This window comes from Cervus elaphus, chromosome 18 (genome assembly GCF_910594005.1).
Source record: "Cervus elaphus chromosome 18, mCerEla1.1, whole genome shotgun sequence".
NCBI lineage: Eukaryota > Metazoa > Chordata > Mammalia > Artiodactyla > Cervidae > Cervus > Cervus elaphus.
Window position 1 is genome coordinate 22,659,329 of NC_057832.1, and position 21,963 is coordinate 22,681,291.

Consider the following 21,963-nt stretch of genomic DNA (forward strand, 5'->3'; position numbering starts at 1 on the left):
CTGATGGGAAGAGTTGACTCATTAGAAAAGACCCTGAAAAATGCTGGGAAAGATTGAGGGCAGGAGGAGAAGAGGGCAACAGAGGATGAGATGGCTGGATGGCATCATCAACTTAATGGACATGAGTTTGAGCAAATTCCAGGAGATAGTAAAGGACAGGGAAGTCTGGTGTGCTGCAGTCCATGGGGTCACAAAGAGTTGGACATGACTTAGCGATTGAACAGCAACAACAAAAGAAAAAAAAAAAGCCCTAACCCTAGAAAATTGGACAAAACTAAGATTTCCAAGATTAAATGGTAAAAGAAATAAAATAAGTTTCACTATTTCATAGCGACTCAGAGCAGAAGCTCCAGACTCAAGCTCCAGACTCAAGGATTAAAATTCCAGTTGTGCCATTTACTGACAGTGTCCCCTGAAGCAGTGTCCCCAGGTTTCATTTGTTTTAAATTTAACATGGTATAGTAGTAAAACCTAATTAAGAACATGCTTGTAAAAGCTAACAAAATAATCTCTTAAATTGGCTATTGCACCACCTGAGTTATAGCGGAAGCTCATTCAGCTTTCATTATCACTGTCATTTCTGCCGTTAGTCTGGCTTCTCTAGTCCACACACTTTCCCCTAATTTAGATCTCGGTATTTGGCACAGTCTCCAGACACTCAGTGTCCTCATTCTCTTTCCAAAATATATTTGTTGAATGAAGGTATGAATAAACTCTCCCACCAAAAGCTGTTCTCTGAACTTTCATGCAGATGAAGACCTGGGCTGTGGTTTGTAATGGTCACGCATTGGTTAATTTGGCTTCCTCCAGTAACCTGATTTCTCTGCAGTGTCAGTTTCCTCAGCTTCAGCCCCGCCTGGTAAGACAGGAGAGGGAGGAGCCCTGGTAACACTCAGCACACATCACTTACCAGGTGCTTTGCTAGACACCTGCAAGTACGTGCCACATGGTTTAAAAGAAATCCAGATTTACACATTCGGAGATAATTGAGTACTGCAGGTAAATCATTCAAATAGAGGTTAAGATTCTAAAAAGATCACAACGATTAGAGGATAAAAACTGTGTGGGAAGATAGTGTCAAATTATTTTCTTAAATCCATCATTACCTCATAAACAGAACCCTAGGGCTTCCCTTGTGGCTCAGAGGTAAAGAATCTGCCTGCAATACAGGAGATGTGAGTTCCATCCCTGGGTTGAGAAGATCCCCTGGAGAAGAAAACCACAACCCACTCCAGTATTCTTGCCTGCAGAATCCCATGGACAGAGGAGCCTGGAGGGCTACAGTCCATGGGGTCACAAAGAGTCAGACACGACTTAGCAACTAAACAACAACAAAGGCCAGTGAGGATGTCAGTTTTGTGTTGGGATCAGGGATCTGTGTGTGTTTTCTTTCTCTAGATGTTGTGCTGTGGAGGAAGCTGGGATAGAGCTGGCTGCTAACACAGAGCCGCTGTTTCAGAAATCCCGTGCAAATGAAGAGCAGCAGAAGCAGCTCTGGGAGGTCTTAGAGGCACTGGATCACAGATCTCTTGGGTTTGTGTTTCTAATTCTTAGAAACATGTACAATTCCAACTTTTACTATAAATATCAAGAACAAATAAGCTCAAGAGGTGAAATTTGTCCATGAAACCGGTTTGGGTTTGAGATACTAAGTCTGGTTCTGGAGAAGAGTAGAGTGCTTTCTTGGTAAAAGCATAGAGGAACATTCTCTGGGACTAGGAGCCATAAATCAGGGTCCAGCCAACCAGGGAAATGAGGGAGGAAGAGGATGGGTGTCTTCTCTGGAGCTTGAGTCCTCAAAAGTCTCTGCGGATGAACATCTGGAGGAGTTCAGAAAGGAGAGTTGCCCTCATTTACAGTCTATGGGAACTTGGATAGAATTTGTATCCTACTGTTGTGTGAAAATTGTATAAATCATAATTATGTTGAATTGGTTCATGGTGCCTTTCAGGTCTTCTATATCCTTCTACTTTTCTGTCTGTTGAGTCTATTAGTTTTTGAGAGTTTGATATTGAAACTCCAATTAAAAGTCTTAATTTACCTACTTAAAAAATAATTGTATTAATAATATACAGTGAAACTATATGTAACTTTCAGTTAGTTCAGTTCAGTCACTCAGTCGTGTCCGACTCTTTGCGACCCCATGGACTGCAACACGCCAGGCCTCCCTGTCCATCACCAACTCCCGGCATTTACTCAAACTCATGTCCATTGGGAGAAGGAAATGGCAACCCACTCCAGTATTCTTGCCTGGAGAATCCCAGGGACAGAGGAGCCTGGTGGGCTGTTGTCTATGGGGTCACACAGAGTTGGACATGACTGAAGCGACTTAGCAGCAGTCAGGAGCATGTCCATTGAGTCGGTGATGCCATCCAGCCATCTCATCCTCTGTCGTCCCCTTCTCCTCCTGCCCTAAATCTTTCCCAGCATCAGGGTCTTCTCCAATGAGTCAGTTCTTCGCATCAGGTGGCCAAAGTATTGGAGTTTCAGCTTCAGCATCAGTCCTTCCAATGAACACCCAGGACTGATCTCCTTCAGGATGGATTGGTTGGATCTCCTTGCAGTCCACGGGACTCTCAAGAGTCTTCTCCAACACCACAGTTCAAAAGCATCAATTCTTCAGCACTCAGCTTTCTTTATAGTCCAACTCTCACATCCATACATGACTACTGGAAAAACTATAGCCATGACTAGATGGACCTTTGTTGGCAAAGTAATGTCTCTGCTTTTTAATATGCTGTCTAGGTTGGTCATAAGTTTCCTTCCAAGGAACAAGGGTCTTTAAATTTCATGGCTGCAGTCACCATCTGCAGGGATTTTGGAGCCCAGAAAAATAGTCTGACACTGTTTTCACTGTTTCCCCATCTATTTGCCATGAAGTGATGGGACCGGATGTCATGATCTTAGTTTTCTGAATGTTGAGCTTTAAGTAACTTTAGTCTCCTGTAAATATGCTATCATACTTTCATAATTTAAAAAATAAGAAAGAGGAAAAAGAGCATTAGAAGAGGAATAAATGAAAGTAAAATAAAATTAAAAAAAAAAAAAGAAAGGAGAGTTACCACTATCTCCCCACTCCACCCCCCACCCCTGCCAAAAGGAAACACTAAAAGTAGACAAACCATCCCCTGGTGTTAAAGGAAAACAGAAATATGTCATATCTCAGTACTTAGGCAGAAGTTCATGTTTGATGGTTTTCAGATGCAAAAGTGACTTTTCTTCTTCTTGAAATTTAAACAACTCAACTGTGGACTTAAAATCTGGATGGCTTACCACCAGCAGGTACACAGTATTATCTGAGAAGAGATTAAAAACAAAAATCGAAGCATTAACTGAGCTCTCAGCTGTCAGCTCTGTCTCCAAAAAGCAATTTCTACCCACCTCCAACCAGCACTTAGGATGTCAGGCAGATGGAATATTTTCATCTCTTTGTAGAGAGAAGCATTTGTGATTGCTCCAGAGAAAAATGGCTAAAGGAAGACCCAGTGACAGTCTAAAAACCGCCAGACTCCACAGGGGGAAAAAGTCCTCAACTTAAGAATGAGCAGCCCTTGACACTAAAACTCCAAAGAGCTTATTAAGCTTTCTGCTGCAAATGGGCTCAGCAAGATGCAGCACTGAGATAAAAGAGATAAAAGATGAGAAGAATATCAATAAGAGAAGGTGTGCTCAGGTGTAATTTACACAGTGTGAGATGATAAATTCCATAAAAAGAGCACCTGAGAGATAATATCAAAGGGATGCAGCTTCCAGGAGTCAGTGCAACTCTGCAGCATGAAAGAAGCCAGTGTAAGTGGTCAAGAAGGAGTGATCAGATGTTAGACCATAGTCTTTGCCTTCGGAAGCAGTGAATCTTTGGAAAGCTTTGACATGACCAAATTGGTGTTTAAAGGAAAATAGTGTCAAGTTTAGGAGGTTGAATGGAAGAAATCTGAACAGAAAAGCCAGCTATGAGGCTTCCCATTAGGCCCCTTGCCAAGCAGATGTTTATTTTAATTGGTGTTACGTGCTACAGAAGGAAAATAAAACCAGATAAAAGGATGCAGAGTAATGAGATGTCTTGTTCATGGGAGTCAGGCAAGTTCTGAGAAGATGATACTAAAGCAGATACTGAAATGAAATGAGAGACTGAACTAAATGAATATCTGGGGAAAGGGTATTCTAGGCGGCAGGAAAAGAATGTGCAAAGGGCCTGAGGCAGGAGCTTAGCTGGAGGTTGTAGTTGGAGTAGAAGTGAATGAAAGAGTGGGAGGATTGAAGCCATAGACATAGGAATCCAGGTTAGTCTTGTAGGGCTCAGGGTGAGGCTCCAAGACTTACGTACAGGGGACTTTCAACCAAGCAGAATGTGACTGTGGGTACCGCAGTAATCCAGGCAGGAGGAAGAACGGCTAGATCAGGAGGCGCTAGTTCTCTCCACACGCCTGGATTACTGCAATACCCACGGTCATATACTGCTTGGTTGAAAGTCCCCTGTAGGTAAGCCCTGGAGCCTTACCCTACTGACAGGAAAAGGCAGGAGAGGATAGGAGAGGAATTTGACAGGAAGTACCAAAAGTCCCTGATGATGGCTGAGGAATATGGGAAGTGGAAATCTAACATAAGTGCGGATGAAAACCCAGATTCATGTTTTGCACAGCAGAATCTACCTCTAGGAACTTATCATAAGTAGTCACAGAAGCTACATGCATAAGAATGTTTATTCTGGCATTAGTTTTCAGTGAGCATAAAGGTGGAAACAGGCTCAATATCCATCAACAGATGAACTATATTATGGTTCTCCCATGCCACAGAATTCCAAACAGCCATTACAAAGCAGCTCTGAATGCACTGTCAGGGAAAGGAATCCATGATGCAGTGTTTAAAGCAAAAGTAATTTATATGAGGACCTGTATAATATGTATGTGGTTATTTTCCCTTTTTAATTCAAAAGAGCATGCACACACCCCACATCCTATTTCTTTGCACTTACAATATCTTAAAAATAAAATATACTGTTAATAAATGGGTGAAGAGATCACTGAAAGGGAAATACATATGTATGTATATAAATTTCAATAGATATATATATGGAAGAAGGGAAGTCATATGGAGTAAACATGAAGAAGGGAAGATAAGAGGATGAATTACTTTTTAACATTTTGAGTTTAATTTGGCCGTAGGTGTTGTGTTAGCCACTCAGTTGTGTCCGACTCTTTGTGACCCCAAGGACTGTAGCCAGGCTCCTCTGTCCATGGAATTCTCCAGGCAAGAATACTGGAGTGGGTAGCCATTCCCTTCTCCAGGGGATCTTCCTGACCCAGGGATTGAACCCGGGTCTCCTGAGGCTCCTGCCTTGTAGGCAGATTCTTACCACTGAGTGGCCAACTGTATAAAATAAGAGTGAAGGAAGGAGGGGAAGAGTTGGGAGAGAGTTTCTTAATAAGGACATTGCTGATGACTTTCAAGGCAGCAATTTTAGTCCCCCCTTGCAGAAAAGTCTGCAAGGACCAAGGAAGGGATTGTCTGATGGAGGCCATGGGGATAGGCGGGATTCTCAACCCTGGTCTGACATTCTTATCTGCTGGAGAGCTTGTAACAAGCACTACCACTCAAGCCTCCCTCAGACCAACTGAACCAAAATATCTGGGGCTGGGGCCTGGGCATCAGGCTTTTTAAAACTCTCCAGGTGCTTGTGTGCACAACCAGGCTTGAGAATTAATGTAGAGACCAAGGAAATGGCTGCAAAAAGAAGGGAAGAAACCAGATGAAAGCATAATGGATGGGGCAATTTGTCAAAATGTGGAGAAACTGTTTGAAGACAAACAAAGGAACCAGTGGGTAGCGACATGTTGAAGGTGACTGTCAGTGGATCTGTAGGTTGCAGGTGTCTTACGTTAGAGAAATCTATTGCTATAAACATCTGGATCTGTATGATTGTTTAAAATGGAAAAGCTCATTCCTATTAGGGCTGAGTATTATCACTATGGTAATTATAGGGATTATGTGAATGTTACTATTTTTAAAAATTAGGTGCTTTGCAAATCTCAAGTATTTTAGCATTCTCAAGCATTTACATGGTTATGTTATATTTAATTCACATAGGAGGTAAGTTTAAAATCCAGAGTGAGCACATGATTCATGACTGTACTTTAGTCGAATGAAAAGAAATATTCATTCATTAACATTTTTTTCTGTTTTTTTTTTAAATTCGGTTTTATTTTTAATAAACATTGAATTCGTTACCTTCATCTGTGAATGTGCTAATGCCATGAGGGTTAAATGAAGATGCATCAAAGTTACTTCCAGTCATCTTCAATTCCAACACTGTAGGATCCTCTTCGTTTAGGTCCATCAGAAGTATTTTTCCAGGCTTATCAGGTTCAAAGCTTTTTATTCCAGGATATCGTAATCCCTTATAAAATAACAGAGGAGAAAACACAGGCACTCTACTAATACTTCAAATGCTGATGGAGGTGGTAGACAGCACATGGGTTCACACTGTCTGGTTCAGGCCACAAGCCACATGGCAAGCCTATTAGCTGGCTTGTGCAAGCAGTCTTTGGGGGTCTCTGGAAGTCACATGCTCCCAGGTGACCCCACATAATGGGCACAGACCCTTCCATCATCAGCTGCAAAGCATGTATGCTGAATATCACAGCTACCAACCCATGATGACGATTAAAAAAAAAAAAGATGAAGAGCAGACCAGAGAGGCATTTACTAATAAGCTTCAGTAATATAAGCAAGGAACATAGAAGAACACGGGTTATGGATCGTTCCCTGGCAGGTTTCATGGAAGCATCTCAGAAACAAAGGTTTAGGGTTAGAGTCTAATAACTCCAGGGAGCAACTCCTTCTTCCTTAGCTTGAAGGTAGGACAGTCCAGCTACTATTTGTTTTAGATAGTGGGGTCCTACGTAAGATTTAATGGAAATTTGTATTCTGTTGCTTTAAAAAAAAGTTTGTAAGACACCTCTTCAGAGGATGATCAGTCTTCATAGGAGAAAACTGGATTAAATAAACTACAACAGGCAGCAAAGAATTTTCAGTGGCTGGATGACTTGAATACTGTATCCTATCAACTCTGTTATCCTTCATTAGGGTGATGACTTTTGTTTTTGAGCTATATCATCTACCACAATGAATTGTATGCAAGAGAGTTTCAACAACAAGATGGCTCTTCTTTCCAGAAGTTTGGGATTGTGGCATGACCTACTAACATTTTAAAATTAAAAGGCTTATTCCAAAAAGTGTAAAAAGGATTAAAATCTAAATGATATGTGAGGGGGAACATACACACACACACACACACTCAATTCAGCAGTTATTTGACTACACTGCTTATGTTCTTCAAGGAATAGACAGATGAATGGGAAGCCATTCTTGAACTCACTGGACTCAAATTGTCACCGTGGAAGAGAAGGGAATCCAGGAGTCCAGTGTACACACAGGAATACAAACATGCATAGAACATACATGATCATAATCTAACACCAGTATGCCTACACAGGTTGTTTTTTGAACCATATCACCGCTCATTTTATTCGAAGATGGGCATTGGTATAAAGAAGGCTGAAATGAAAGGCGAGCTGCTGGTCCTAGAAAATGGTTCAGAGCCCAGGAAATGAAAGGGAACACTTACGGCGCTAATGAAAGCAAGTCCATTATGAAGTATCTCCAAGTCTTCAGCGCCAGTTTCTTCAAAAGAGAGTATAGACAGCACAGATTGTTTAGACTGTTGCAGGAAGTCAGGGGGCCTTTTCTTCATCACCCCTAACTTGAAAATGGGGCTACATATTTAGTTCTTCTTTGATAGGTTCAGAATAAATCATTCTTTCCTTTATTTATTCAAACTGATTCATATGGTTATTTATGAGATTCATATAATAAATTGTATTTAAAATTTACACTTAATATATTTGTTTTAAACTGATGAACTAGAACTTTTTTCTCAGAGTCTGAAATCTCTTAAATTTCATGGAAATTCACCAGAGGTACGAAAGGTATAGTAATTTGAAAATAGCTTGCAATTTTTAAAGACACAGAGTAAACTCCCCATACATGTTGACACCTAATCATTCCAAATCAAATAAACTCTTTGAAAAGCCCTATTGGAAACACAAGCAAATTTCAAATGCTTTGGTTAAAGTGAGGATATGTTTCATATGCTGAATATGCCTTTACAAGTAACAATAAATAACTCACCAAGTTAGTTATGCTTTAACACATGTAAATTTTTTGAATTTCAATCAATCTCAAGACATATGTGATTTTTTATTTGGTATTAATTTTACAAATACCCAGTGATATTTAATATCAATATCATGCTTGTTTTTTAGAAAAAATGATTGCACTATATGATATCTGACCAAGCTAATTGATGCTATTTGCATAAAATCATGTGATCTAGCCTTTCTAACCTCAACTGAGATAAATGATTCTAAAAAAAACAAACAAACCCTCAAACATAACAAAAGCATAAATGTCAAACAAGTTCTTTTCAAATAACAAAGCTGATTGGTTGAAACCAGATGGAGACTTGAGTCCTCCGAGCCTCCCTGCTGGCTGTCTACCAGCTTCTGTTACCCCATCCTTTTTATCTTTGCTGAGGGGCCTGCCTCCCACAAAGGAGGCCCCCTAATTACTTTCCCAGCTTCCTTTGCAGCTAGGGCACCAGCCTGTTGTCTAGCTCTGACTAATGAGATCTGAGGGGAAATCTACTGAGAGCTTCTGGGAAAATTTTGCCTCCCAGATATTAAAAGAGAAATGCATAAGGAAAGCCCTGTGGTAACTGCAAAGGTGTGTGAGGTCTTTATAAACATTATGTTCTTTACTCATTACTCTTTCTCCTTCTGTCCCTCCTCTGCCATCTGCTCAGGTTATGTTACCATAAAATCAAATGCTTCCTGACTACAGTTTCTGCTAAATGAACCAAAGAAAAACAAATAATCAAAAAGCGGTCAAACCCCTTGATGACAGGTTGGTAGAGCCAAAGGTCAAGTAATCTGGTATTTACAACTAACTACTGACTTGATAATACTCTCCTGGCTAGTAGTCTTATTTTTGAACAGAATTAAATAGGTGTATTAATCAAATAACTCACAAAGTAATACTTCAAGTGCAGTATTATCAGTTGATAATACTTCCTCTTCTCAAATGCTTACCTATTCCTTTTATTAATTTACAGTTAGGAAGTTCTACCGATTTTACTTCTCGGGAAGCGTTCATTCTTGCTCTGGAAAAGAAAAGAAAAAAAGGAATAAAATATGCATAAAACTATCCAGAAATTTAACTAAGTTGCAAAAGTAAGTAGCCAGTAAAATTCTCCTTAACTGTATTTTGCCTGGGTTTCAACCCCAGGGTTAGTGGTCCCTGAAACCTGAGCAATTCTATCAGACAAGGCCTGAGCAAGACACACGGGGCCCCTGGGCACAACGTTTAGTGTACACTTAGCAGAGGTGGGTAGATGTGCTGTGTGCTCAGTTGTGTCTGATTCCTTGTGACCCCATGGACTGTAGCCCACCAGGCTCCTCCGTCCATGGGATTCTCCAGGCAAGAATGCTGGAGTGGGTTGCCATTTCCTTCTCCAGGGGATCTTCCTGACCCAAGGATTGAACCCGCATCTTTTGGGTCTCCTGTGGGCAGGTGGATTCTTGAAGACTACACCACCCGGGAAGCCCTGCGTAGAGACACAAAGATGTGCAGTGTCCTCTTCAGGGCTCTGTGCCCTTTGGCAGAACAGGAACTATTTCATCAACCATGCCAGGAGCCCTAAGTGGACGCTGGGGTTAAATAACAACATGGGTCCAATTTGATTCCATCTGGCTGCTGACAGATAGGCCTCCTGCCGTCTGCCCAGTGTGGTCCCAAAGCCTGGACTGGGCACCTGATTTCAGGTGTGTTACTTGAAAAATGCAGGTGTGTTTAAAGGATTTATAACTTCAGAAATCCTACCCAAGGCCAGTGTATTTAAAGGCATCGCACGCACGTGGGCATGCGCGCGTGCACACACACACATACACACACACACACACACAAGTAATTTATTAAATTGGAATGCATAAACATCCTGGGGAACATGTGAGTCAAGGACAAAGGAAAAAAGAACAGCTGTGGGAAGCAGGCACCAGCAGGCTGCCTGGGCGCGTAGCACAGAGCTGTTGTTGATGCGGCATTTGAAAGAAATGGATCTCCATATTAGCTCAGCCAAGAGAATAAACATTTTTTTTTTTTTTTTTTTTGAGAACTAAGGATAGTATGCTGCAGTTCATGGGGTCGAAAAGAGGCCGACAGGATTTAGTGATTGAACAATGACAACAATGATACAATACAGCCAGAGTGAGTAGCAATGCTTATCCGACCAGCCCTAGAAATCTTATTTGACTAAAGATAGTCAGGCGGAGAAGTCTCTCACTTGCCTTACTGATAATTTCCTCTCATAGAAGGAAGAGGATGGGTGAAGGGGTGACTAGACACTGAATAAAATTGTTAACAACCTGGTATAAAATAATACGAATTTGGAGGTGACTGATCTTCCATCTTTTCATTCAGAAAAAATTGTAGGGTGTTCCCACTAGTCCTACTACTATGTCATTAGCTAGCATTTTCACCCTCTAATAGGGTCTGAGCTTAAGAGGCTAGCAGTGAGATCTAGAAATCAGCTTTGTTAAAATGCCACAGTTCATTATTAGCATGGAGTAGAGATCTACCAGTCGGAATGCTACAGATCCAGAGGTGAATGGACAGACAAGGAAAGCCTGGCTGCAAGGAGAGCGTGGTCCCTGAATGATGGACACGAACTTGGAAAGCAGACTTCAAAGGCAAGTTGTGATCTGCCTCCATGACTGAGAAAGAAAGAGGTATTCCAACAATGGAAATTTGACATTATAGTCACAAAAGTTTGCAGTAAAGAAATAAAAGGGCAAGTCTGGAGCTTTATCAGCTTTTCAGACTAAGACCCACATTAGGAAAAGCATTTTATTTGGTGGCAGCACATACATACACACATACCTGAAACAAAGTTCGTGAAAGGATACTTCCCCTCAGCAATGTGATACAGTCTTAATTTTTCTATTCAATTGTTTCATTTATTTAACGATACTGATAATACAAAAAAAAATATTGGTGAGGGTTTGGGAAAACAGGGAACACTATTCCACTGTTGGTGGGAATATAAATTGGTACAGCCACTGTGGAAAACAGTATGGAAGTGCCTCAAAAAGCTGAAAGAACTACCATATGACCCAGCAATTCCACACCTGCATATATGTACTGAGAAAATGAAAACACTAATTTGAAAAGATACCTGCACCTCAGTGTTCATAGCAGCATAATTTACAATAACCAAGATATAGTCGAGATACAGAAGCAACCTAAGTATACCAACAGATCAGTGGGTAAAGATGTAATGTGTATATGTGTGTGTGCATGTATGAATTTTACACAGTCATAGAAAAATAATGAAATGTTGCCATTTCAACAACATAGATGGACCTGGAAGGTATTAGGCTTACTGAAATGTTAGGCAGAGAAAGACAAATACTGTATATTATCACTTATGTGTGGAATCTAAGAAATAAATGAACGAAGATAACAAGAGAGAAACCGACTCACAGATACAGAGGACAAACTAGTGGTTATCAATGGGAGTGGGAAATGGGGAGGGGCAATATAAGGGAAGAAGATTAAGAGGTACAAACTATGATCTTTAAGATAAATAAGCTACAAGGATATATTATACCACACAGAGAACATAGCCAATATTTTATAACTACAAATGGAGTACAGTCTATAAAATATTGACTCACTATGCTGTGTACCTGAAAGACTAGTATAATACCATAAACCAACGATGTGAGTCGCTCAGTCGTGTCTGACTCTTTGTGACCCCATGGACTGTAGCCCACAAGGCTCCACTGTTCATGGAGTTCTCCAGGTGAGAATACTGGAGTGGGTTGCCATTTCCCCCTCCAAGGGCTCTTCCCACCCCAGGGATCAAAGTTGGGTCTCCCACATTGCAGGCAGATTCTTTACCATCTGAGTCACCAGGGAAGCTATTCTTCAATTTTAAAAATAATAAAATAAAAATAAATAAATAAGGGCTGATCAACTGAACTGATCATAATTTACTACATTGATTTTGTGATCCACCATTTGACAACACAGCTTTACAGAAAGCTTAGCGAATATGTACAGAGTGCCCCAAGGAACTCAAAAGACAGGTTTACAAGAGGTCATAATCAAGGACAATACAAAGAGGGACACAGAAGAAGAGAGTCAGTGACAAGCCATCAGTGAGTGCGTCAAGACTTGAGAAAAATGCCAAGGATAGCCATATTGGAGTCAAAATCACACAGGAAGAAGAGGCTCCGTGGCTTGCAAGGTTCAGTAAGTGTGATGTGCTCACAGGAGACAGACAAATGCAGAAATCATTAGCCTCTGTTCTTACTCAGGCTTCTCTCTCTCACGGAAGCTGATCTCTAACCTGGAAAAGGCAGAATAATCACAGCTAAAGGGAGCCAGTTGTAGGTAAGGAGGCATTAAGTCAGCACTCAGCTGCTTTTGGTTCAAATTTGTGGCCATGAGTGGGTGCTGTCTCTGTGTGACCCCATAGACTGTAGCCCACCAGGCTCCTCTGTCCGTGGGATTCTCCAGGCAAGAATACTGGAATGGGTTGCCATGGCCTCCTCCAGGGGATCTGCCTGACCCAAGGATTGAAAACAAGTCTCATGTCTCTTGCATTGGCAGGTGGGTTCTTCACCACTAGTGCCACCTGGGAAGCCCAAATCTCAACAGACTAATCATTGTTACTGTAGGTCAGGCACTGCAATTACTCTGCTTTAACCCTCAAAGCTCTCCCTGAGATATTATTTTCCCTGTTTCACAGGTGACGAAGATTAACTGGCTTTTCAAGTCTACAAAATTATGAAGTGGCTGAGCTGGGGTTGGAACCCAAGTATGAATGCAAAGATCACCCTCAGTCCTCTGCCCAGCAAAATTTACCAGTATTACCACTTCCAAAAAGCTGGAAGAAATGCCAAAAGACAGCAGATTGTGTTACGATAGTCCAGCTCATGTTTTTCTATTTTACTTTCAATTATCAGGAAATATCTTGTCAAGGGCTTAAGTCCAAATGTTCCAGGTCTAAAGGACAAAGTTCAATGTTCATGATGTGTCACTGATTAATAAGCTACTGAACTCTGGCGAGAAAACACATACTCCCTACTATGAATTATTCTTTGCAAATACATGGCAGCTCCTTACAAAAGAAAGTAAGGATCTTTAGCTTTGCATTAAGAAATCCGTTCTGGAACTTTCCTTGGGCCATATGTACCCTCACGGGACTATCTTCTGCCACTGCACACTCCTCATTCTTCAATATTTCTTATTGGGACCTACTAATCCTTAAAAGGATGGAATTGAAATTTGTTATGATTTTACCTGTTTGTTTTATCTTTTTTGCTGGGTCTTTGTTGCTCCTCAGGCCTTTTTCTAGTTGCAGCAAGTGGGGGCTACTCTCGAGTTGTGGTGTGTGGGCTGCTCTTGCTGTGGAGCACGGGTTCCAGGGTGTGATGGCTTTAGCGGTTACAGCACAAAGGCTCAGGAGTTGTGGCTCCCAAGCTCTAGAGCACAGGCTCAATAGTTGTGGTGCGCAGGCTGAGTTGTTCCACGACATGTGGCATCTTCGCACTCAGATCAGGGATCGAACCCATGTCTCCTGCACTGGCAGGCAGATTCTTAGCACTGAGCCACCAGGGAAGCCCTGGAGTTTGGATTTGAAATGAGGTACCATGACATCAAGAATCCTCTTCTCTACATCACTTGCTCATGCAAGTTTTCCCTCCACCTAGTCCTTCCTGCTAATCCACCTGCAAGCTTCCTACTCATGACCAGTCTGCAACTCCTCCTGATCTTTCATGATAGGATTATTACCCCCTTCATTTATCCTCACAAATCTTCACATATACATCTACAGAGTCTCTTTCCATATTGTTTTGTGATACTCAGTTTGTAGTCTCATTGCTAACACTAAACTCTGAAATCTGTGACCGAATACTGCATCCTATTCAGTCCTGTGACTTTGCACAAGTACACAGAGCTCCAGTAAAAAAGAAATTACTTGGGAGACGTCTGCGAATTGTTTTGTGGAATTATCAGGCTAGTGCATCAGATGGAGAAGGTGATGTTGGTTGCATTGATAGAGGAGGACCAGTGAATTATTTGTTCTTAACCTAGGGTTTCAGTGAGGTCTTACCATAACATATATTCAAATTTCACTCATTTAGTGGATCATTCATAGATAGATTATAGCACATGGCAATAATAAAAACTAACATTTACAGAGTATCTTTCATGGGCCAGATTTTATACATATACCTACTGTGATAGGTATTATGAGCCCATAATATTAAGGTGGAGAAACAGGTTCAAGATGGTAAAGTTGAGGCACGCTGACACCGGGAACTCTTTGCTACAATGCTTGCACCTGGACAAACATCTCCCAGAGCAACAGAAGAAAAACTATAAGGGACTAAAAAGAACTGTATGCAGACGCAGTTGGAACAAATGATCAACATGATGCAAAAAGGACCAAAAATCCAACAGCCACTTATAAGTTGTCAGAGAAAAGCAGGGTACTGCACATGATTCCTACACACAGTTCCATCAAGCAGGTCAGCCAACCACCCAAGCCACCCCCGTGGCCTGACCGCTGGGTTGGCACTTACTCCCACCCCATTTAAGGGACCAGATTGCTCCCCAATCAAGGAGCGAGCAAGGGAAGCTGTTACTTGTTTTTACTCCCTGTGCTGCAGCACGAGTCTCCCCAAAAACCTTACCTAAATTTCTCCTCTGACCTGTTATCAATTTCTGTTGGTTAAAAGGCCCAAGAATCCAGGTCAGTAACAAAGTGACCTGAAAGCTGAAGAACAGGTCCAGCCCAGGTCTGCTGGAATCCCCCACTATCCTTTTCCCACTAGAGTGTGTTGCCTGGAGTGGGCACGGGGGTAGCAGAAATATTAACGCTATTAATAAAGGCTCGCTTTGCTGTTTCCTTGTAATAAAGAGTTTCACGCATTACGTCCTGCAAAACTGCTTCAGTCGAGTCTGACTCTTGGTGAACCTACGGACGGAAGGCCCCAGGCTCCTCTGTCCATGGGATTCTCCAGGCAAGAATACTGGAGTGGGTTTGCCATTTCCTCCTCCAGGGTAGCTTCCCAACCTACCTTGAGATTGAACCCGTGTCTCTTATGTCTCCTGCATTTGGGAGGCAGATTATTGACAACTAGCGCCAGCAATTTAAGAAATGAGGAAGTTGCCCCGGAGATGCATAGTCAACATTCCACACACCAGGGGGCACTGTTTACGTCGTAGTGCACCGGAAGTGCAGTGCGCCTGCGCAGTGAGCAGTCTACAAAACCTCAGCGGCCGTAGGCACAGACGGGCGGGAAAGACGGCTAATCCAAAGGAGAGCCCTTATTTCCTTCCTCTGTGCTGCTGTCACCTCAGAAGTATCTGGGAACCCCTCAAGACACATCTAGTATCCGTCCATGAGTTCCCTCCAGCTCCAGGACTATAGAACTTCTTGCGAACCTACCTTAGTCCCACACGCCACATCTCTGAGGGGAAAAAAAGATGTATCTCCTCCGAGGATTCACCTCGACCTTGCTGCTGGCCTCAGCGTATAATCTTTTCCCTTCTCTCCCTTGGACAGATTCATGATTTTCACTGAAATTAAGAGGTCTTATCTCTAAAATGCGGATCAAGGTAATTTACTGATCCTCTAGGCTCTCTTTATCTGGTTCTGAGTTGGGGGCGGGGGGCCCCTGCAGGATTTGAATGTCCTTTTTAAACCGCACACCTCAGGTGGGAATTCGAACACAATCTTGCCTCACGTGGGAGACGGGAGCCCAGGTGAACCTCATGTGAGACTCCAACCCACAATCTTCTGACTGAAACTGCGCACCTAGTCTCCGGACTTCATGAAGTTCAGGAGAGGCAAAGTGAAAGGTAAGAAGTAGATTTATTAATAGCCTTTGTAAAGAAGTTGCCAGGCAATGGGGCGTGAGAGGATGGTCGTGTCTCAGGTTTCCGGCGAGCTCCTGAGACGGGCTCCCAAGTGAGGGTGCTTGGCTCCGGGCAGGCAAGACGGCAAGAGCGAGCCAGAGTCGAGAGAGGAGACACACAAGGCTGAGACAGAATGCCGCCATCTTGGAAGGCAAGGGGGAGGCGGTGCGCAGGGCGGGTGGCTACTTTTTATGGACTGGGTGATTTCATATGCTAACAAGTGGGAGGGTTATTCCAGCAATTTCAAGAAAGGGTAGGGGATCTCCAGGCACTGGGTCACCACCCACTTCCTGGCTTTCTATGATCAGTCTCAGAACTATCATGGCGCCTGTGGGCGTGGCTCTCTGCATATGCTAACCTACTACAAGGAGTGCATAATGAGGCTCCAATGGCTGGAAGTTGAAGCTTCCAACATGTTGAGTCTACTAGGTTTTATCCCTTGGACAGACTTTTGTCCCGTCCTAAACAGCTAAGTGGTTCTTTCAAAGCTTGTGCGCACCCCCTTCCCTCCTGTCTCACTTTGGAGATTTGCATACAAATCCCCTGAGGAGCTTGTGAAATAAGACTAGTTCTGATTCAATAGTACGAGGTGGGGCCTGAGATTCTACTAGTCCTGGGAGCTCCAGGTGATGCTCAATGGTCCATGGTCGGTCCACTTTCCCTTCCTCCCCCATCTGAGTTGCTTGAAGGCTCTACACCACCCTGCATCCCCATAACCACCCGTCGTCCTGTTGTTTAGTTGCTAAGTCATAGCTGACTCTTCGCAACCCCATGGACTGTAGCCCGCCAGGTTCCTCTGTCTATGGGATTTCCCAGGCAAGAATACTGGAGTGGGTTTCCATTCCCTTCTCCAGGGAATCGTCTCCACCCAGACATCAAAGCTGCATCTCTTGCATCTCCTGCATTGGCAGATGGATTCTTTACCACTGAGTCACCCATCTTCCCAGCTGCACATTATTCCTACTCTGCTCTCTGTTCTAGCCCTCTTTTTCATTCAAAAACCACAGGTGCACCCCATGGCCACTTTCTTTCCCTTCTCAGTCATCTGATTACAGCCAGAAGTTAAAGGACTGAGGCTCCCTCCCCACATGCTAGACCCAGGTGGTGAAAGTAAAACAGGGAGTTCTCCAAACCAGACCTGGTCTTCCCACTGCAGCGTGCCCATGGCAAAGTGGCTCTGGGAGGCGCCCTAATTACAGGCAAGGCTACCAAGGGGACGTGCAGAGACTGATTATGTTAAGCTATGACCTTAGTGTGCTCTGGTCCCTTCAGACTAATCACAGTCAGGCTTGGGGGTCCAGAAACCTGCTGCCCACGGCCAGACCTCAACTTCTGTTGAAATTGAAGTCTTGGTGCAAATCAGTGATATAGAATAATTGGTCTCAAACTGTATCCCAGGAGTTATACAGGTGGTACCAAGAAAGGGAATAAAGGATGTGGGCAAGTAAGTCTGTGAAATGACAAAGCAAAAACATTTTGTGTATTTGTTACTGAAGGACTTTTCAAAGTGTTCAATGTGCCAGAATGCACTGTCAATCTCTAGGAAAAGGCTGTAACAGACATTTCCCAAATTTACTTTGTCTAAGGAACCTATTTTTTTTATAGAGCATGTTTTGTGACTTGTGTGCGTTCCAAGGAACAAACTTGGGGAAATATTAATGCTGGCTCAAATAGGCTAAGACTTCATGTTGAGAGAGAAACTTTTTAGGGTAGTAGTGGTAAAGCTATATTTTATGTATATATGTATACATATGCATATATACACACACATATATAATGTATTTACATACATGTATTAATATTATATATAATGCATAATGTATATAAGTATATATTCTTCTTTGACAACAAATAGTATCATGATTAGTGAAAATCCACAAACTGTAATTTTTACATGATTAAAAATCCCAAATCACTGTGTTTCTTACTTTTTTCTAAGTTTGTGATTCCAAAAGTAACCAACAATTAGAAAAGAAAATCCCAATATTTACAAAAACCTATTCTGAATGAATGTATGTATGTTTCTAAACAGTCAACAGGGTCATATGATCTTTTTCCAAAAGTCCAAAATGTTGAGTTTGATTTTTAGTAATGTTTTACTTCAAAGTCAATAATGAGGTATTACTGATTAATTGTTAGGGTTAGGATGATCTCTAGACTTTGAACCCCTATTAAAAAGTTATTATGAAACTAGTGATACTTTCTTAGAAAACTTTTCCCTCTTGTATAGTACTTAAAGATTTATAAAACCTTTAAGGGAAGCAGAACACTTCTAAGCAGGGCACTTTTCCCTTTAAGGGAAGCAGGACACATTTATTAAATACTTACTATATCCCAAGCACATTGTTAGGTGCTTCTTATATGAGGTTTTGGTGATGAGTAGCCAAGATACACTGATATTCATGAAAAATAAATGTGAGAGATCCTACAATGGAAGGGACACAGCAAGAAACCAGGACATCAAGGTCTCTCCTCTAACCCTGACACATCTCCACTGGAGCAGGTGGCCATGTTCGTGCCCGTTCCTTCCCATCTGCCCCACTGCACACGGGAGTTTTCTGTCTCTCAGCGAGCCCTCAAACTGAGCATCTCCAAGCTGGGAAGTTTTCTGCCACCGCCAGGCAGCTGAGGCTGGAGCTTCTTCCCTAATTCTCACAACATCAGGGGCCCCCTCCAATCTGGTTATTTTGCAGCAAATCTGAGAAGTGAATCTGTCGCCAAGATACATCAGTATTTATGAAAAATTAATTGGTGTGTGACAACAGCTTGGCCACTCACACCAAGGACAGTCGTCTCCTTAGCCTCTCTCCCAGGCCGTGAGCAAGGGTGTTCGGGTGGTTGGGGAAAGTTGGATATTTATGAAATCGCTTTGTGATGTACATCCAGCAGTTGCCTTCTGATTTTCTAAGAGTCTGGAGCCAGCTTGGGAGTGGGGGGTGAGGGGGGAAGAGTCCCGGGTCTGACTAGTGGATAGGACAGAGAGGACGGGGGTGGGCTGCTACCCAACTCACAGATAAGAAGACCGGTGATCCTTGAAGAATGCCAGCCCTAGCCCCAAGAGGGTGAGCACCAACAGCTTCGCCATGGCCTGGGACAGGCGGCGGCAGGATGGACGGACGCACAGACGGGAGAAGGGGTGGAGACCCTGCGCACCCGCAGCTAGGGCCGCTCGGGGGTTGGCCCCTCCCCGTCCCCGGGCGCAGCTCCCCGCCCGCCCTGCTCCGGGACTGCGGGAACTTGGTTGGGGTCAGTGCCTGCAGCCTGGTGCTGCGCGCCCCGGACGCTTTAAAGAGAACTAGCTGCCTAGAGAGGGCAGAAAGGGGAGAATAGGCAGGTCGGAGGAAACGGAGAGCTGTGGGAAAGGAGAGCCAGGCTTTGAGGTAGGCTCACTTTGTGCTAACAAGGTCCTAATCCTGTGACTCAGAGGGGTTCCGTAACTTGATCACTGTGACTCAGCCAGAAAAGGCACAAAAGGAAGGGAGGGCTGTGATTAGAACCTCTTAAGATACAAGTTTATTCTCTCCTGACTACCGCCACGTGGCTCCATCAGATATTTGCATATCAAGCTTCTCTTTCAGCACCACATTCATTCCAGACTCTTGACTGACACTGAGTACCTGTTATGTGCCAGCAATCAGTAAATATATCATAAAAATATGCTGTGGGTGATGCGTGTTTGCATTATGGGGATGCACATCCTCTGTGGAGAACAGTAAGGCAGGGAAAGGCATAGACCAGCCATACCGAGGTGCCCTTTAAGAAAGGGGTGCCCGGGGAGGCATCACTGATAAGGTGACTTCTGAGCAGAGAAGGGTAGGAAGTGCCTCTACCCTCTGCCTTCTCTCCTGTTTCCATGAATGAGTTTCCTGTTCATGAAAGACCATCTCTTCTCTTTGCTCTGGGTTTCTTTTTTTTTATTTCCTTCTCAAGAATTTCGGTCCCAGTTACAACTTCTCTCTCCTACAACATCTTCCTCTTCTCTGGAGTTATTGCCATTAGAAACAGGCATGCTTTAGGTTCACTCATAGTTTTCTGGGGAAAATACTCTTTGATCCCACATTTTAACTACCTACTGCTTTCTTTCTCTGCTGCTTCTGTAAAAAAAAAATTGATAAAATCTCTTAGACTTGTCAACAGTTGCTGCTTCCATTTTGTCACCTTTTGTAACAGATTAATGATGGCCACAAATTCTTTGACACTCTTTCTATAGAAAAGTGTGGTACAAGATCCCTCTTTTGATATTGGTGCTGTCTCTGTGAATGCCTTCATTTATAGAATGTAGTGGTGCTGTCCAAGTTTTCAGGCACAGCCTTAGAGACCAGGGGCCTCCATCTCTCGTCACTCAAACACTTACTCTTACATCTTGAGCTTCTGCTTAATAAATCTGACTGCCTCATTGGTGTGTTCATATGAAAGGGTCTGAGCATGTGGAGAGGGAAAGTGGCCAGCTAAGGCCAGGCATCTAGCTATCTCCACCAACGTGCTGGGTACAAGTGAAGCCTTCTTGGACCCTTGAGACTTGTTCAGCCACCCAGACAGTATCACTGAGGCAGCATCCCAGTTGATACCACATGAAGCAGAAGAATCAACCTGCTGAATCTTGCCCAAATTCCTTACTCATTGTATGTAAGCATAGGAAAATAAGTTTTTGGTTTGGTAACTGATTTTAGGAAGTATCTTTAACCTCCCATAGTCCACTTGACCATTCTAATAGAGCTTGTGTTCCTTCAGCTCAACCATCGAATTGGCTCTTACTAAATCACTCATAACATCTATGTTACCCAGTCCAGTGGTTACTTCTATGCTGTAATCATACTCAAATTTTAACCGCATTGGGCACAGATCACCACTTCCTTCTTTTTAAATACTTTCTCTTGTATTCGTGATCCCACCCTATCCATCTTTCCTCTACCCTTCTGGTCTTCTTTGCAGGGTCCTCCTGTCATTGAGCTCAAAATAATGAAGCTCTCGGACTAGTTTTGAGATATCTTCTCTTTCTACATTCTTCCCCAAGGTGGCCCCATCCATTCCAGTGGATTTACATACCATCAGTATGCTGGTTTTTCAGAAATGTATACACCTAACTCAGGTCACTTACTGTGGCTCTAACAGGCCATCTTTGGTCTAGCTAAAGTAGCACAGGCCACCTTCAGCAACATTTTGATATCTCATTTTTTTCAATCACTTTTTGTTTCTGAAGTCAACTCATTAATTTATTTATACTTTGTTGCTGCCTAATGGAGTGGAAGCTCCTTGAGGTCAGAGTTTTTGTCTTTTCTATACTGTGACCCCAGGGCATAAAAAAGAGGCTGGCAAAAAGTGGTCCCTTATTAGACATTAGACTGGCTGGCTGGTGAACATATACCTTCCCAGGTAGCACAGTGGTGAAGAATCTGCCTGCCAGTGCAGGAGACACAAGAGGTGCAGGTTTGATCCCTGGGTCAGGAAGATCCTCTGAAGTAGGAAATGCAAGCCACTCTGATATTCTTGCTTCAAGAATCCCACGGTCGGAGGAACCTGGTGGGCTACAGTCCATAGGGTCACAGAGCCAGACATGACTGAGCACGTGAAGATGAAGGATGATGATGGCTGGTGAGCACTCACTTTGTGCTCACCTGCTGGCTGCCTGGTTGATGCTTCCACTGGGGTGTCTTATAGTCTCTTCAAAATGTCTCCAAACCAGAATTATTGATTCCCTCACACCAGCATGTTCTATCCTCCAACCCTCCACACTTTAATTAATGGCACCACTACCATCTGGTTGCTCAAACTCCAAACCTAGATGTTTTTGTTCATCCATCTCTTTCTCTCACATCTCCTTACACAGGCATATCAGTCATAGGCTGTACTTCTGTATTAATTGTTTACTGCTGCATAGCAAATTACATAAACATCTCACAGTCAGAAGACATTTAT

At 42.9% G+C, this 21,963-nt stretch overlaps 1 protein-coding gene across 1 annotated transcript in view; it reads right to left on the reverse strand.

Annotated features, from left to right (window-relative positions):
- The window catches only part of PON1 (paraoxonase 1), a 31,470-nt gene extending 12,254 nt beyond the window's left edge, over positions 1-19,216 (reverse strand). The window contains exons 1-5 of the mRNA XM_043872352.1: positions 19,059-19,216; positions 9,147-9,217; positions 7,625-7,680; positions 6,226-6,394; positions 3,170-3,296 (exon numbers count right to left, since the gene is read on the reverse strand). Of these exons, the coding sequence (XP_043728287.1) occupies positions 3,170-3,296; positions 6,226-6,394; positions 7,625-7,680; positions 9,147-9,217; positions 19,059-19,132 (497 nt within the window). The 5' untranslated portion in view covers positions 19,133-19,216. The remainder of the gene's footprint in view (positions 1-3,169; positions 3,297-6,225; positions 6,395-7,624; positions 7,681-9,146; positions 9,218-19,058) is intronic.
- Positions 19,217-21,963: the final 2,747 nt, after the last annotated feature.